This window comes from Cheilinus undulatus, linkage group 21 (genome assembly GCF_018320785.1).
Source record: "Cheilinus undulatus linkage group 21, ASM1832078v1, whole genome shotgun sequence".
Lineage (NCBI taxonomy): Eukaryota > Metazoa > Chordata > Actinopteri > Labriformes > Labridae > Cheilinus > Cheilinus undulatus.
This window is the reverse complement of record NC_054885.1, coordinates 31,662,430-31,675,082: the sequence shown is the minus strand read 5'-3', so window position 1 is coordinate 31,675,082 and position 12,653 is coordinate 31,662,430. Positions and strand designations below refer to the sequence as shown.

General features: G+C 38.8%; 1 protein-coding gene and 1 non-coding gene across 2 annotated transcripts; both read left to right on the top strand.

Moving 5' to 3' along the window:
• Positions 1-1,710: 1,710 nt before the first annotated feature.
• LOC121503742 lies at positions 1,711-10,157 on the top strand. The gene is made up of 9 exons (XM_041778284.1): positions 1,711-1,977; positions 2,700-2,758; positions 4,134-4,611; positions 4,690-4,743; positions 4,829-4,907; positions 5,094-5,235; positions 5,531-5,626; positions 9,228-9,421; positions 9,508-10,157. The coding sequence occupies exons 1-9, from the start codon at positions 1,847-1,849 to the stop codon at positions 9,655-9,657; spliced, it is 1,383 nt and encodes a 460-aa protein (XP_041634218.1). The 5' UTR covers positions 1,711-1,846; the 3' UTR covers positions 9,658-10,157.
• On the top strand, positions 2,245-2,318 carry trnat-agu. The gene has a single exon. It is a non-coding gene; the product is annotated as a tRNA-Thr (tRNA).
• Positions 10,158-12,653: the final 2,496 nt, after the last annotated feature.

The window sequence follows — 12,653 nt, the reverse complement described above, 5'->3', positions numbered from 1 at the left end:
GGCTAACAATGCCTTTAAGAGACTTCATTGTGCTTATGGCTTGGGCAATTTTGATTGCGCTTCAATAACACTGTAGGATGCAGCATCATAACATCCTTAAACCTCTAATGATGTCAAATAGACTGTTACACTCAGGGTGCTGGTGACCAAAAATGGCAGCTTACATAGGTAACAACATATTTTTTACATTTTTTTTCTTAGTGAAGATCAGACCTGATCATAAATATCAAATATAAATCATTTTGGGATATTTAACCCTTCAAATTCCAGTTTTAATGCAAAATCCTGATGTTTTTAATGCAAATACAATTAATAATAATAATAATAATGATGATGATAATCATCATCATTATTATTATTATTATTATTTTATGTACTACATGCAAACTGGATTTCCTTGAGAGGGATTATCACAGTCTGAATATGTTAATAATGAGCAATCATTATGATATTTTTAATGTTTTTTCAAGTAAAAATTTTAGTGAATTGTTGAATTAAGGGTGCAAGTGACTAAAAATAGATGCCATGCATAAATAGCTATAAAAGTACCACACATAGAAAAATCCTCTTTTTTGCACTATTTTAAAAAACAAGACCTGTTCATAAACATCAATTATTTATTTAATTTTTAGGTTTTATTCCCTGCCGTTCCAGTTTAAGTGCAACAAAACCTGATTTTTGTAATTACAAAAGTACAAAAAATTGAAAGTTTTTTACATACTATACTTAAATTGGACTTCCATGAAGAGGATTAACACGTCTTTGAATATTTTCATTATGACCTGCAATTTTGATTTTTTTTTTATGAATTTGAGATTTTAATCATTTGCAACACTCAGGATGTAAGTGGCCAAAAAAGGACACCATACATAAATAGCAATAGAAAATATTACATATAAGAAAAATGTAACTTCTTTTGCATTATTTTGTTTTACATCAAGGTCAGACCTGATCATAAATATGAAAAAAAGGTTCTTTTATTGCGTGCCTTAGCCTTTAATTTGTGTTGTGTTTTTCAGGATTGTGTCAGTAGTCTGATTATTAACCAATTTAAATATTCTGGTATGACAGCCCTAGTCTTGTGATAAAACTTTTTAAGTGATAGGAGTGATAGTGATAAGACTTGAAACAGTAATCTGGGATCAAATCAGAAAAAAAAAAAAATCTGAGACTACACTGAGAAGCGGTTACAATCAGCAATCACTTATTTGTCAGCATTAAATCAAAATCATCAATTTCTCCTTATGTTTTCTTCTTTTTGATGGTGCCAGGCTAAATAGTATAATACATCAGACACATTTTATAGGAGAGGTGTGCAACAAATTCTCTACTTCATTCATTCTAATAAACTGTATTAAATGAAAGCGAATAAACCCAAGGGAATTATTATCAGAAGGATTTTATTTGCTGTGTTGGTTGTGTTGTGGAAACATGATGCAGGAGTTCCCTTGGTAGCCATCGATATTCTCGCGAGAAGTAAGAACTTATGTGAGTATTCAGTTGCAAAGTTTTCAACCTTTGAAAGCTAATTTACTTAATAAGTACACAGTTCTGTTACAGAAAAATGCCCCCGTTCTTTTGAAAAGCGGTTTAATACTAAAATGTATTCACGCTGCTTTACAGGAACATTTTTTTCTGGCAAAAGTGAAAACGTGACTTCCGCATCCGTCGATTTCGATTTCGCGGGTCTGAGAGGATGAAAAAGAATAACGTGAAGTTGAATTTATGTGAAAGGTTGCCTGTCAACGAGGCTAAACATGCCTCTATGGTAGACTCGATTGTTTTTGTCCATAAAACGCTCTAAATTTACAGTTTAGCTAGTCGTTATCATTTCTTACGAGTTGTTATGGCAGGGCGGCAACAAGACATGGGCATGTCTCTGCTGTCTGTGGTGGAACAGGCCATCAAGTCCTGCAAAGCTGAACAAGCCAAGATTAACAAGTCCATGCAGCTCTACGGAGATTTCTTGAGGATTTTGTAAGTACTGCACTATAATATTGTCTGCTGTTGTCAAGTTGTCATGCATTCACTTGAGTCAACATTGTGTTTTGAATGGAACGTCAGTGTCATCGTATGTTAGGTACGCTTTTTATACAGCTAGTATGTGTTTACACGCATACGTATCCATTCATTCATGATTGAGGCATTCATCAATAAAATACCATGAAGAATATTTTTTTTATTTGTATGAAATCATGCTAGTATTAGTATAAATAGGGCACTTTGGGCGGGCGGTCTCCATCCGGCGCTGTGGCTTAGTTGGTTAAAGCGCCTGTCTAGTAAACAGGAGATCCTGGGTTCGAATCCCAGCAGTGCCTTTTTTTTCTTTTGATGCTGCATATTCTCTATTAACAAGATTATTATTATTCCATACTAATTTTGTAACTACAATAATGATATTTGTAAATGCACTTGTCTTTTGTACTAAATCTGGTGGGAGATAAGCTGGCCGATTTGTATATATAAATATGATTTGTGGTATTAAGAGAGACAATATTTACACCATTATTTTCATTTATACCACAAAAAATAAATGATTATTGAAAAGTTATAAACATGATTGATGAGGTTTTTTTTTTCAATTTCTGCACAAGAAAGATGATTTATTTTTAACATTTAAATAAAATTTTATGGAAAGTATTTTTATAGCAATGCCTTACAGTTTCAAATGTATAGTAACATGAAGTTGTCTCCCACAGAGTGCCTCAACCAAAGATTGATGCTCAAGAGCCAGACTTTACTGAGGATGATGCTCCAGGTATGACAAAAAAAAAACCAAAACAGTATAAAATATTGCATGTGACCAGGGTGTAAAATGCTGAAAAACCAGAGAGAAGGGGTGTGCATTTTCTTAAACAAATAAAGAAACCTGGCCTTTCATATAGCTTGGCACACACTGGTTTGCGGTGCATAGTTTGTGGGGACACATCAGATGACCTCAGCTTAATTAGGTACTCCTGACATGGATGAATTCCGATGTGCCTGATATTTCTACTGCACACTCTCGCACAAAGAGAGCAGAGCTATGAGCAAATTCTCCAACGTCTGGGTGTTTTTTCTGTGTAAACTTTTGTACAGTGTCTGAAATCACCATGACCATGTCAGGAAAGGCTCTCTGCTATGCCATCCTCGTAAATATTAACAGAACAAGTAGGAAATATCTGCGTCCATCCAGCTGGTTGTAATGATGTACCGTCTGCAGACTAGTTTTAGGAGGGAACTCTTTTATGTGAAGCATGGGAGACAAAGTCTATAATGCCTCTGTGTTTTTGTCACTATTTTGCAGTGCAGGCTTTGGCTACTGGTGACGTACTCCTGCATTGCAAAATGGTGACAAAAACACAGTGGCTTTCTAGATATAAAACAAGATGCTTCAAAAATTTTTGATGGTGTATACGTTTGAGCCAACATTGTTTTATGGCCAATTTTTTACCAAAACCCCGCTAAATTCTGCAGAGGAACTGTCCTTACCTGTTGCGGTGTATAGCCTAGCTTCCTGACTGATACAACTAGCAAGTCCTTCTTAAAGGAGCAATGCTCTCTAAAATCATTGGAGGCTGATGCCACTACGTACCTCTACAACTTGACTACAAAAATACTGAAATATCCCTTTAAATGAAACCTTTTGCTGCTTGTCACTGTCCAGATTTCACTCATCAGAGTGAGAACTCGGGCTGTGCATGACTATCGTACCGCAGTATGAGCGCATGAATCTGACAGTAGACTACCACTGTCAAACAGCTGGATCCAGTCAGTCAGAGCAGAGGCAGGCATTAAACATAGAAATTTATCATCAGAGGGGTGTATCAGGTGATGAAAGGGGGCAATGAAATCCCCACTGTCCCTCCTCGCAATTCGCACCCTGCATGTAATTGCTATTATTTGAGCGTTTTTGGTTAAAGTGACTAAGAAGGTATGCTTTTCTGCTTCTTGCTTCCCAAAGCCCTTATTATCCTACTGTTTTTGAAAGCTGTAAAGGATTTATGGATCTTTTAATGCTTTCCTGTTGAATAATTTGTGCTCCAGTGCGGCCTAATAAAGGATATGATGTTTCAAAACTTTTAGCTTATATAAAGACTAACTTGTAAAATAACAAAACTGTAACTCAATGTGTGCCTTTATGCTATCTTCAGACACAGATACCTCACCAGGGGAGAAAGAAGACATAGAACTGCTTGAGCGAGCCTTGAAGAAAGCCCTACAGGTCCGCACAGGCACAGATCCATCTAAAAAAGACTCTGACAGGAACAAACTACCTGCACATTCAAAGGAACTTTCCACTGCTGCTGTCAAAAGCAAAGAGGCACGGCAGACTTCTGCAGCTTCCAAGGGAAATCACTCTAGCATCAGATCAACCTCTAAATCTGCCAGCCTTGACAGAAAAGAGTATAAAACGCCTGGTACAAGTTCGGCGGCGTACTCAAGCAAGGAAGTGAAGAAACTGCAGCAGCATGTCTCTAAGTCTGCGACCTTCCGCTCTAAAAACAAGACTATCAGAAGTAACAGTGAAGGCGGCAACACTGCAGCAATATCACCATCATCTTTAATGAACATAGAGCATTTTTCACAAACAGGGGAGTCTGTAGCTTCCAGTGTGTCTCCACAGATTGGGTATGACAACAATAAAACCTTAATTTGCGTGTTTGTTTCTGTGCTGCACTAATCTCTTTTGCTTTTCATTCTTTTTAGGATTATTTCTGATCACACAGCCAAATGGAAATCCCTCAGGAGCAAGCAAAACAGGTGGCCAGAATGAGCCTGCTAATTTTGCAGCCGTTTCTGAAGCTTCTGTTCGGGCACTAAGTTTCCTTCTCTTCATTTACTCCAGGTTGTGGGATAAAGTTGTTACAACACAAAGGAAAGCTGTGCCTGGGAGGAGTCATTTCATGGAGAGAATGAGAGAGATGGTATCTTTCCTTTTCCTTGTGAAGCTGATCGGAAAAGTCTCCCAAATGTTTTCAACATTGTGTAATAAATGAGTTTGGAAAAGAATATATTAATTTCCTTTTCCCAATTAGGAAAAATATGCACTCAAATTTCTATCTTTCACCCAGCATGTTGTCCTTGACCCTGTATCTCTGTATCCTCTCTAGTTCCCCGAGGACTGGCCGCACAGCTGCCCAGACCAGACCAGGGCTCTGGTCTACAGACTGACTCACCAAGGGCTTGACCTCGCCCGCCAATGCCAGACTGAGGAGCTTCTCGCCAGGCAGACAGCAGAAGCAAGAGAGCTGGGTAAGAAGCCTGGACACCATCTCATGTGCTAACACACAAAATTAGGACTGGAGGAATTACAAGAAAAGAAGATTGATGACCCAAGTGTGTGGGTGAAAAATGATGATTTAGGAGGAAGCTGCATGGGGAGTCGGCAGGAGGTTTCTTTCTGTGAGCTATTTTGATTTTCTAATGAGTGTTATAGACTTTTCCCTATGCCAATCACACTCAGGATGCTGAAATGTGCTGTTGTACTCATCTCCTGTAAAAATGTACTAATTAAAATTCTATGAATTTGTTATCTATTTCAAAACAGGTGGTAAGAAAAATGAGCACATGTCCTCTCTGATGAATAAAAAGTTGCTGATGAAAGCTGCAGAGCTCCAGAGATGTGCAGAACAAACCACAAAAGGTAGGAAATCACGATAACACGAACTTCATTATAAGTACAAACCTAAGTGCTGTAAAAGATGGCACCTTTTGTAAAATGTAAATAAAACAGAAAAAAGCAAGTATTTTTCAACCAAGTTTTTACTGAGTACAGCACAAAACAAGATATTTAACGTTTAAACTGATGAATTCTATTGTGTTTTTGGAAGTAAACACACTTTCCAAATAGAACACCTGCTACATTCCCAAAAAAGTTGGGACAGGGGTGAGAAAAGACTGTGACATTTTTGGAATGTTCAAAAACACGTGGAACATTCCACAGATAAGCAGGTTAAATGATGACAGGTGATAGTACAAGATACAAGACAGAGATTGAAGAAGAAAGAAAACAATAAGTATGAATTAATAAAACAAGAAAGCACTGAAATCAATTAAATATGATCAGTGGTGGACAAAGTATTCAACTCCAGTACTTGAGTCAAAGTATTGATACTTGTGGTCAAATCTTACTCAAGTACAAGTAAAAGTTGCTCGGGGAAATTTTACTCAAGTTAAGTACTAAAGTACTTACTTTTAAAAATACTTAAGTATTCGAAAGTACATGCATTTAAAAATACTTAACTATTCAAAAGTACAAAGTACATTTTCTAATATCAGTACATTGCTGTATTGTTTTCTCAGTGCTTTTACAGAACCTTGTAACTCTCTGAAACCACCTAATGATGTACTGACTTACATGTAGAACCACTCTGCAACAAAAAGTCTATAAAAACACCTGTAAAAACTTCACCATAAAAATGCAATCAAAAACAATAAGGACAACTCGACAGAAAGACACATAAAACTCACCCAAACCATAGTTGTTAGTCTGACCCCTCTTCCAACAACCATCACCTCTGGTTTGGTCAAAAACAAATCCTTAATTCACGGCGTGTAAAGGGTGTAAAGAGTCTGACTCTGCAGGCTGTTTTCCTCTGACTCGTCACAAAGCTTAGCGCTCTGATGGTCGGCTGCATTTCAATCATCGGTCATCGCATTAAACCGCAACCACTCTAACCTCAGACAACTTCATTTAAAATTTTTATCTGGAGTGAAAAATAACGTCTGTTTACGTACCTCAACTTGCTTTCTCAGGTTGGACGAGGAGTTCTTGAATGCAGAAATGTAGTTTGTTTGCGGTATACACAGAAGACATTTGAAATAATATGAATCATTCCTCATTTCTGAAATCTCAAACATTGAGCTGAGATATGGCCATAGGTGCACTGGTTTTTCAGCTTGAGTTTCTCCTGCCATCTCCGAGCGAGGATGACATAGACTATTTCCAAATCCATCCCAGGTGTGAGCGGTGACCTTGATTGGTTCCCTTCTGTGAGGAGCACAGCGTGTGGCCTATTGCATTTTAGAAAAGTAAAATACCAACATCTGACTACAAAGCTATGCTGAGCCTAAAAGGAATGAGTTACGACAAGCTTCCTAGAAAATGTAGTGGAGTCGAAAGTACAATATTTGTCTTTGAAATGTAGTGGAGTTGAAGTCCTAAGTTTCCAAAAAAACAAATACTCAAGTAAAGTACAAATACTGAAAAAATGTACTGAGGTACAGTACTCAAGTAAATGTACCCCGTTACTGTCCACCACTGGATATGATAAAACAATAAAATGTTTGGGAGCCAAACATGAGGTAAATGATCTGGTCCTCTTAAAGAGACGGATTTTCCGTCACAACAAGAGAGGCTGGAGGTTGGTAGGATGGACATCAGCTGAGGAAACAAGAGTCAGATCAAAGTTTGTGCTAAACCGTGACAAAACTGTACTGAACCAAACCGGACAAATTTGTGGAAATGGACCATACACAGGCATTATGTGACACCCCCAGGCTTTAGACTTTAAGCTTTTTATTCCTCAGTTTTTAAACTTTTTTTCTTTGCCTTAAATTTTCACTCATTTCAGGACACAAAAATAGCTTGAAATGAAGAATGTTTATAGTTTCACTCTTGGCATAGTCATACTTTCTTTAAAACATGGCCTTTTTGGTTGTGTTTCCTGATGCAAAAATCACCCCTTGCCCCCCAAGGGGTGTTTTCTGATGTCTGGAAAACAGCAGAAAACAGTGGAAGTCTGGATATTCTCAGTTCTTCTCAGATCTTCTAGAACGCTGTTCCACCGTCTCAGAGCATAATGGCTGAATGTAGCATCTCCAAACATTTTGTGTAACTTCATGAAAAGACTGTGTGATGACAAATAGTCGAGCAGTTTTTGAACATCGTTCATCAACATCCATTTCATCATCTATAGTCTATAATACTATCTAAATTACAAAGAGTTAGGAGAAATTTCTGCATTTAAAAGGAAGAGCAGAAATCTGTCAAGTGGCACTTCATTATACACCAGCATCATTCTGTGATGGATGTTATAATGTGGGCTGGGGAACACTTAATTAACCCTTGTCAGATATCACAGCAGGTTGCTGCATCTACATACAGAGTATAAGTTAAGACTCTGCCATGCAAGACAAAAGCCAACAACATGTGGAGGATGCCAGCTTCTCTTAGCCATAGCTCATCTGAAATGGAGCGACCTAAAGTGAAATAGTGTGCTGTGGTCTGATGAGTCCACATTTCAATATTTTTTTTTTGGGGGGGGGGGACAACAGCCGTGCCCTTCAGGCTGAATTTAAAAAAGGACCAGGCATCTATAATTGTCTGAGGGTGTCTTAGTGGCCATGGCCTGGGTCATTTGCACATCTATGAAGACACCTTTAATACTGAAGGGTACATACAAGTTTTAGAGCTACATATGCTATCATGGAATCGGGGTTTGTACAAACAAACAATAATAACATGGTGATAAAAGTTTATTCCCTGGCAGAGGCTTGCATAATACAAATGGATATTGTGTTAGAACTCATGATCCACTTTTACTCTGATTACTCAGACCTGTTCAAATTATGATGCCTGAAAGTCAAAGCATCACTCGTTACCTACAGAATGTAAAGTGGTATAATTCCCGTCACCTCCAATGATACAATTCTAATGAAACTAAACACCCTAAGATTTTCCATCCACACCACTCATATGACGGCTTCACCTTCTGGGAAAGAGCTTTGTTTATGTTAACCGGTTCTAGCTTCAGTGCAGCTCGAGCATGTTGCTAAAGCCAGTGTGGGAAAAAGGATTCCAGACATTTCTGACTCCATGCTTAGTCACAGATATTTGTTTTTGTGGCCATGTTACATCTGATCAAGCAGATCTCATTCACAGCTCAATATGTGTGTTATTTTTCAGTGTTGTTTTCAAAAGAAGATAAGTTGTTTATTGCTTTTTAATAGCATTTTGGAAATGATTGTGATGATTGTGGCGTGCTAACGAGCTAATGCAGCCTCTCCATCTCAGTGCATGGAAAATGAAAACAGAGCCGCCGTGAAACCTCGGTGCCAGATCAGTAGTTTCCTTGGCCTCGACATATCCCCCCAGCCTGTGACGGTGGGGTTTTAAAAGCTGTCTATCCTGACGCAGCTAGGCAAGGGCCTGGCTATTTAAAGCTGAGGCAGCAGAGCAGAAAAACGTTTTAGGGTACGGTTGCTCACGCTCACACTCTAAAAATAAACAAATTTTCCATCAGAGTGGGAAGCATGGGATCGATGGAGGCCAGAGGGAGGTTGTCTTTGCCCCATCGGGGCAAGTGGCATGTGGGGAGATGGGATAAGCGCACCTCTGCCCCTCACTGTAACCTACACATCAGAGGCAGAGCTCAGAGAGGTGGAGGAGCTGAGGATCAGGGTGGCTCTGCTGCAACAGGAGATGAACCTTGAGCAGGTAAGGGCTCAGTTTATCAGATATCTTTATACTGACAATAACCACCAAGACTTAATGTGCTTACAGCCTCCTCTTTTCTGTGACAGGCTTTGCTGGACTTTTTTCACCCTCAGCTTTCAACTACAGTGCCTGTGCCTGGCTGTCCCAACGTGAGTGTGCTGAGAGACATGTACTCCCTGCTGGGGGAGGGAGGGGAACGCTTCCCCACCATTGTCGTGGACTCTGAGCCTGACTGACTACAGAGCATGTGACACTGATTCATTAGTTTATTATTTAATCTGTGTACCTCCATTTATACAAATAGGAGAAATGAGATATGAAGAGCACCGATCAGTATAATGCAATCCAGTGCAACAGAAACAGACTCATACCCAGCTGACACCTTCAGCAAAAACAGAATCTAATGAATTTTAAGACCATTTATCTGATTACTTTGACTGAGCTTCTGTGGTAAAGTGTTAACTCGGTTAGTAGTCATCCTTGAGTCAAAATGAACTTGTGAAGAATTGTTTTAGTATACTGTGACTATTATTTAGTTTCTGATACCATGTTGATTTATTGGAGGAAAAAAAGATTGTTTTTCAAGCTTTTCTTCATCATTGTTTCTGACTGTGAAATGCTGTTGAATGCTCGTTAAGATGTTCTGTGAAAAATGTGTGACTCAGGAAACTTCCACAGTTCATAGGAATCAATAAATCCTAGTTTTCAGCAAGTATGCAGATGTGTAGCTTTGACTTGGCAGGATCAATAAATAAGCATTGATATAAATCTGTGTAGAATGTGACTATACAGGTGCATCTCAAACAATTAGAATATTATGCAAAAGTTAATTGTGTTATTCCTGATGATTACGGCTTACACCTCACACAAATCAAAAATCCACCATTTCAAAAGATCAGATTATCACAGAACACCAATAAAAAAGGATTTATAATACAGAAATGCTGACCTTCTGGAAAGTTTGCACAAATTGCTGCATCTATGCGATGGGGCATGGAGCCAATCAGTCAGTGGCACTGCTGGGGTGTCATGAAGCCCAGCTGGCTCTGATAGCAGCCTGCAGCTCATCTGTAATGTTGAGTCTGGTGTCTCTCATCTTCCTCTTGACATTTCCCTAGGGATTTAGGTCAGACCAAACACAGTAACACCATGGCCAACAAACCAGTTTCTGGTAGTTTTAGCTTCGCTGTGGGCAGGTGCCAAGTCCTGCTGGAAATGGAAATCAGTGTCTCCATAAAGCCTCTCAGCAGATGGAAGAATGAAGTGCTCTAAAATCTCCTGATAGACTGCTGACAGCATTGACTGGACTTGATAAAGCACAATAGAAGAACAGCAGCAGATGACATGGCACCTCAAACTATCATTGACTGTAGAAACTGAAAACACTTTCCTCTGAAACAGGACTTTTGACCACTGAGCAGCGGTCCAGTTCATTTTCTTTTGGCGTAGGTGAGAAGCTTTGATGTCTGTGGTTCAGGCTCGACACAAAGAACACAAAACTTGTAGTCCCTTTCCTGGACCCATCTGTGCGGTGGCTCTTGGACCCCAGCAACCAAAGCTAAGGATTTCAGGGGTGTTGTGAGGCTTTGTCTACTCCGAGATTGTCAAAATGAGGTGTGCATAAATTGACTACAAACAATGTAACGTGCTTACCTGATGGTTCATTAAGAATCTTTTGGTAGTGAAAAATATATATGGGCTGTTTTATTGGGATTTATTGGATTTAAAAAAAAAGGTTGACACTAATCTTAGTGGGCAATATGTTATTTTTTTCCATGTTGCTCCGAAGGGGATCACCATTTAGATACAACTAGGGGGTGATATCTGTGGCAAGCAGGAGCTGAAATAATCTGAAATCTGATAGAATGTCAGAAGCTCTTTTTTTTTTTTTTTTTACATGAATCATCACTCCTGAAGTAGTGCACTTATGTATAATGAACACCTCCTACATCCATGAGGGTAAATCTGAGGGCTGTCAGCACTAATGCATTAATCAAGATCAATTAAAGTCCATAAGAGGGACATTCATTTTTTAAATCCCATTAACTTCATGATTTATTGTCCCTTTTTTAGTAGACTTTGGTTAATCCACTGCAGTATCTCCATGCAACCACAGTGATATTAAATTGGTACAACACTACTTATTTGAATGTGTCATTTCTAGATTAAAAAGGTTAATTTAAATCGCGATTAATCTCACAATTTCTGCTGTCAATTACGGTTAATCACACTCTTTCTATTGCATTTTAAACTGTTAGAGTACCATTTTAGGTTTTTCTGTCTTAAACTAAGGGTAATTTAACCTTGCAACCTTAATCAGTTTCTCACTGGTGAATCTATCTTGCAAAGCTCCTGTCTGAAATGTCTGGGCCCGGTTAAAAAGTGAAAGGACCAATCAGCGATGAGGGGCAGGTGCGGCAGAGTCGAGACGTAAGCAAGCAGTGGAAAGAGGGTGTTGCAATTATGTCGGAAGACATTAGCGTGGATGCTGCTAAAGTGCCAGTTTTATCAGAACTTGACATTTCTTCATTAAAAGAAGAACAAAGAACAGCAGTGAGTTGTTTTCTTCTCAAAAATGACAAAAGTCGTGTACTGACATGTCTACAGTCGCCATGGTTCGTGTTATGCTGTTCTATATGGAGTTTATTCCTCGGTAGCTGCACACGCGCACCTTGGTAGTGGCTACAACGTTGCGTGTTTTGTTGCTCTGATTGGCCCGTAAAGATGTGACAGACAGAACGTTCATCCAATCACCCTCCAAGTTTTTTTTCAAAGGCTCTGCCCTTTCCCCAGTGCTGTATATTGGAGGTTTTCCAGATGTGTGAAACAAATCCATCCAGCGTGTCAGGTTAAGGGTAATTGACTTCCTGTAGTAGATCGAAGCTTATATCATAAACTTAACCATGGAAAAGGGAACTTGTCAATGATTAAAAATGAAATAGGAAATCATTTAAAAAGCGCAGATGACTTTTGAGTTTTTAAAGTAAAATGAGACATTATAGAGCAGTGCTGGACATCTTTTACATCACTGTGGCTGCAGGGAGATACTGAAGCACATTAACCAAAGCGTGTTAAAAGAGACAATAAAGCATGTGATTAATCACAATTTAAAAAAAATTAGTGCACGAATTTACATCTTGATCTATCGTGATTAACTCGATTAATCTTGACAGCCCAAGTCATTTCACTTTGACCTCACAGACAGCTCAGTGGACAAGTCAAAAGTCATCCA

Coding starts and splice junctions, on each gene's coding strand:
- LOC121503742 (XM_041778284.1), top strand. CDS start 1,847: ATGGCAGGGCGGCAACAAGACATGGGCATGTCTCTGCTGTCTGTGGTG. Junction 1,978..2,699: donor GGAGATTTCTTGAGGATTTT/GTAAGTACTGCA, acceptor TGTCTCCCACAG/AGTGCCTCAACCAAAGATTG. Junction 4,744..4,828: donor CTCAGGAGCAAGCAAAACAG/GTGGCCAGAATG, acceptor CATTTACTCCAG/GTTGTGGGATAAAGTTGTTA.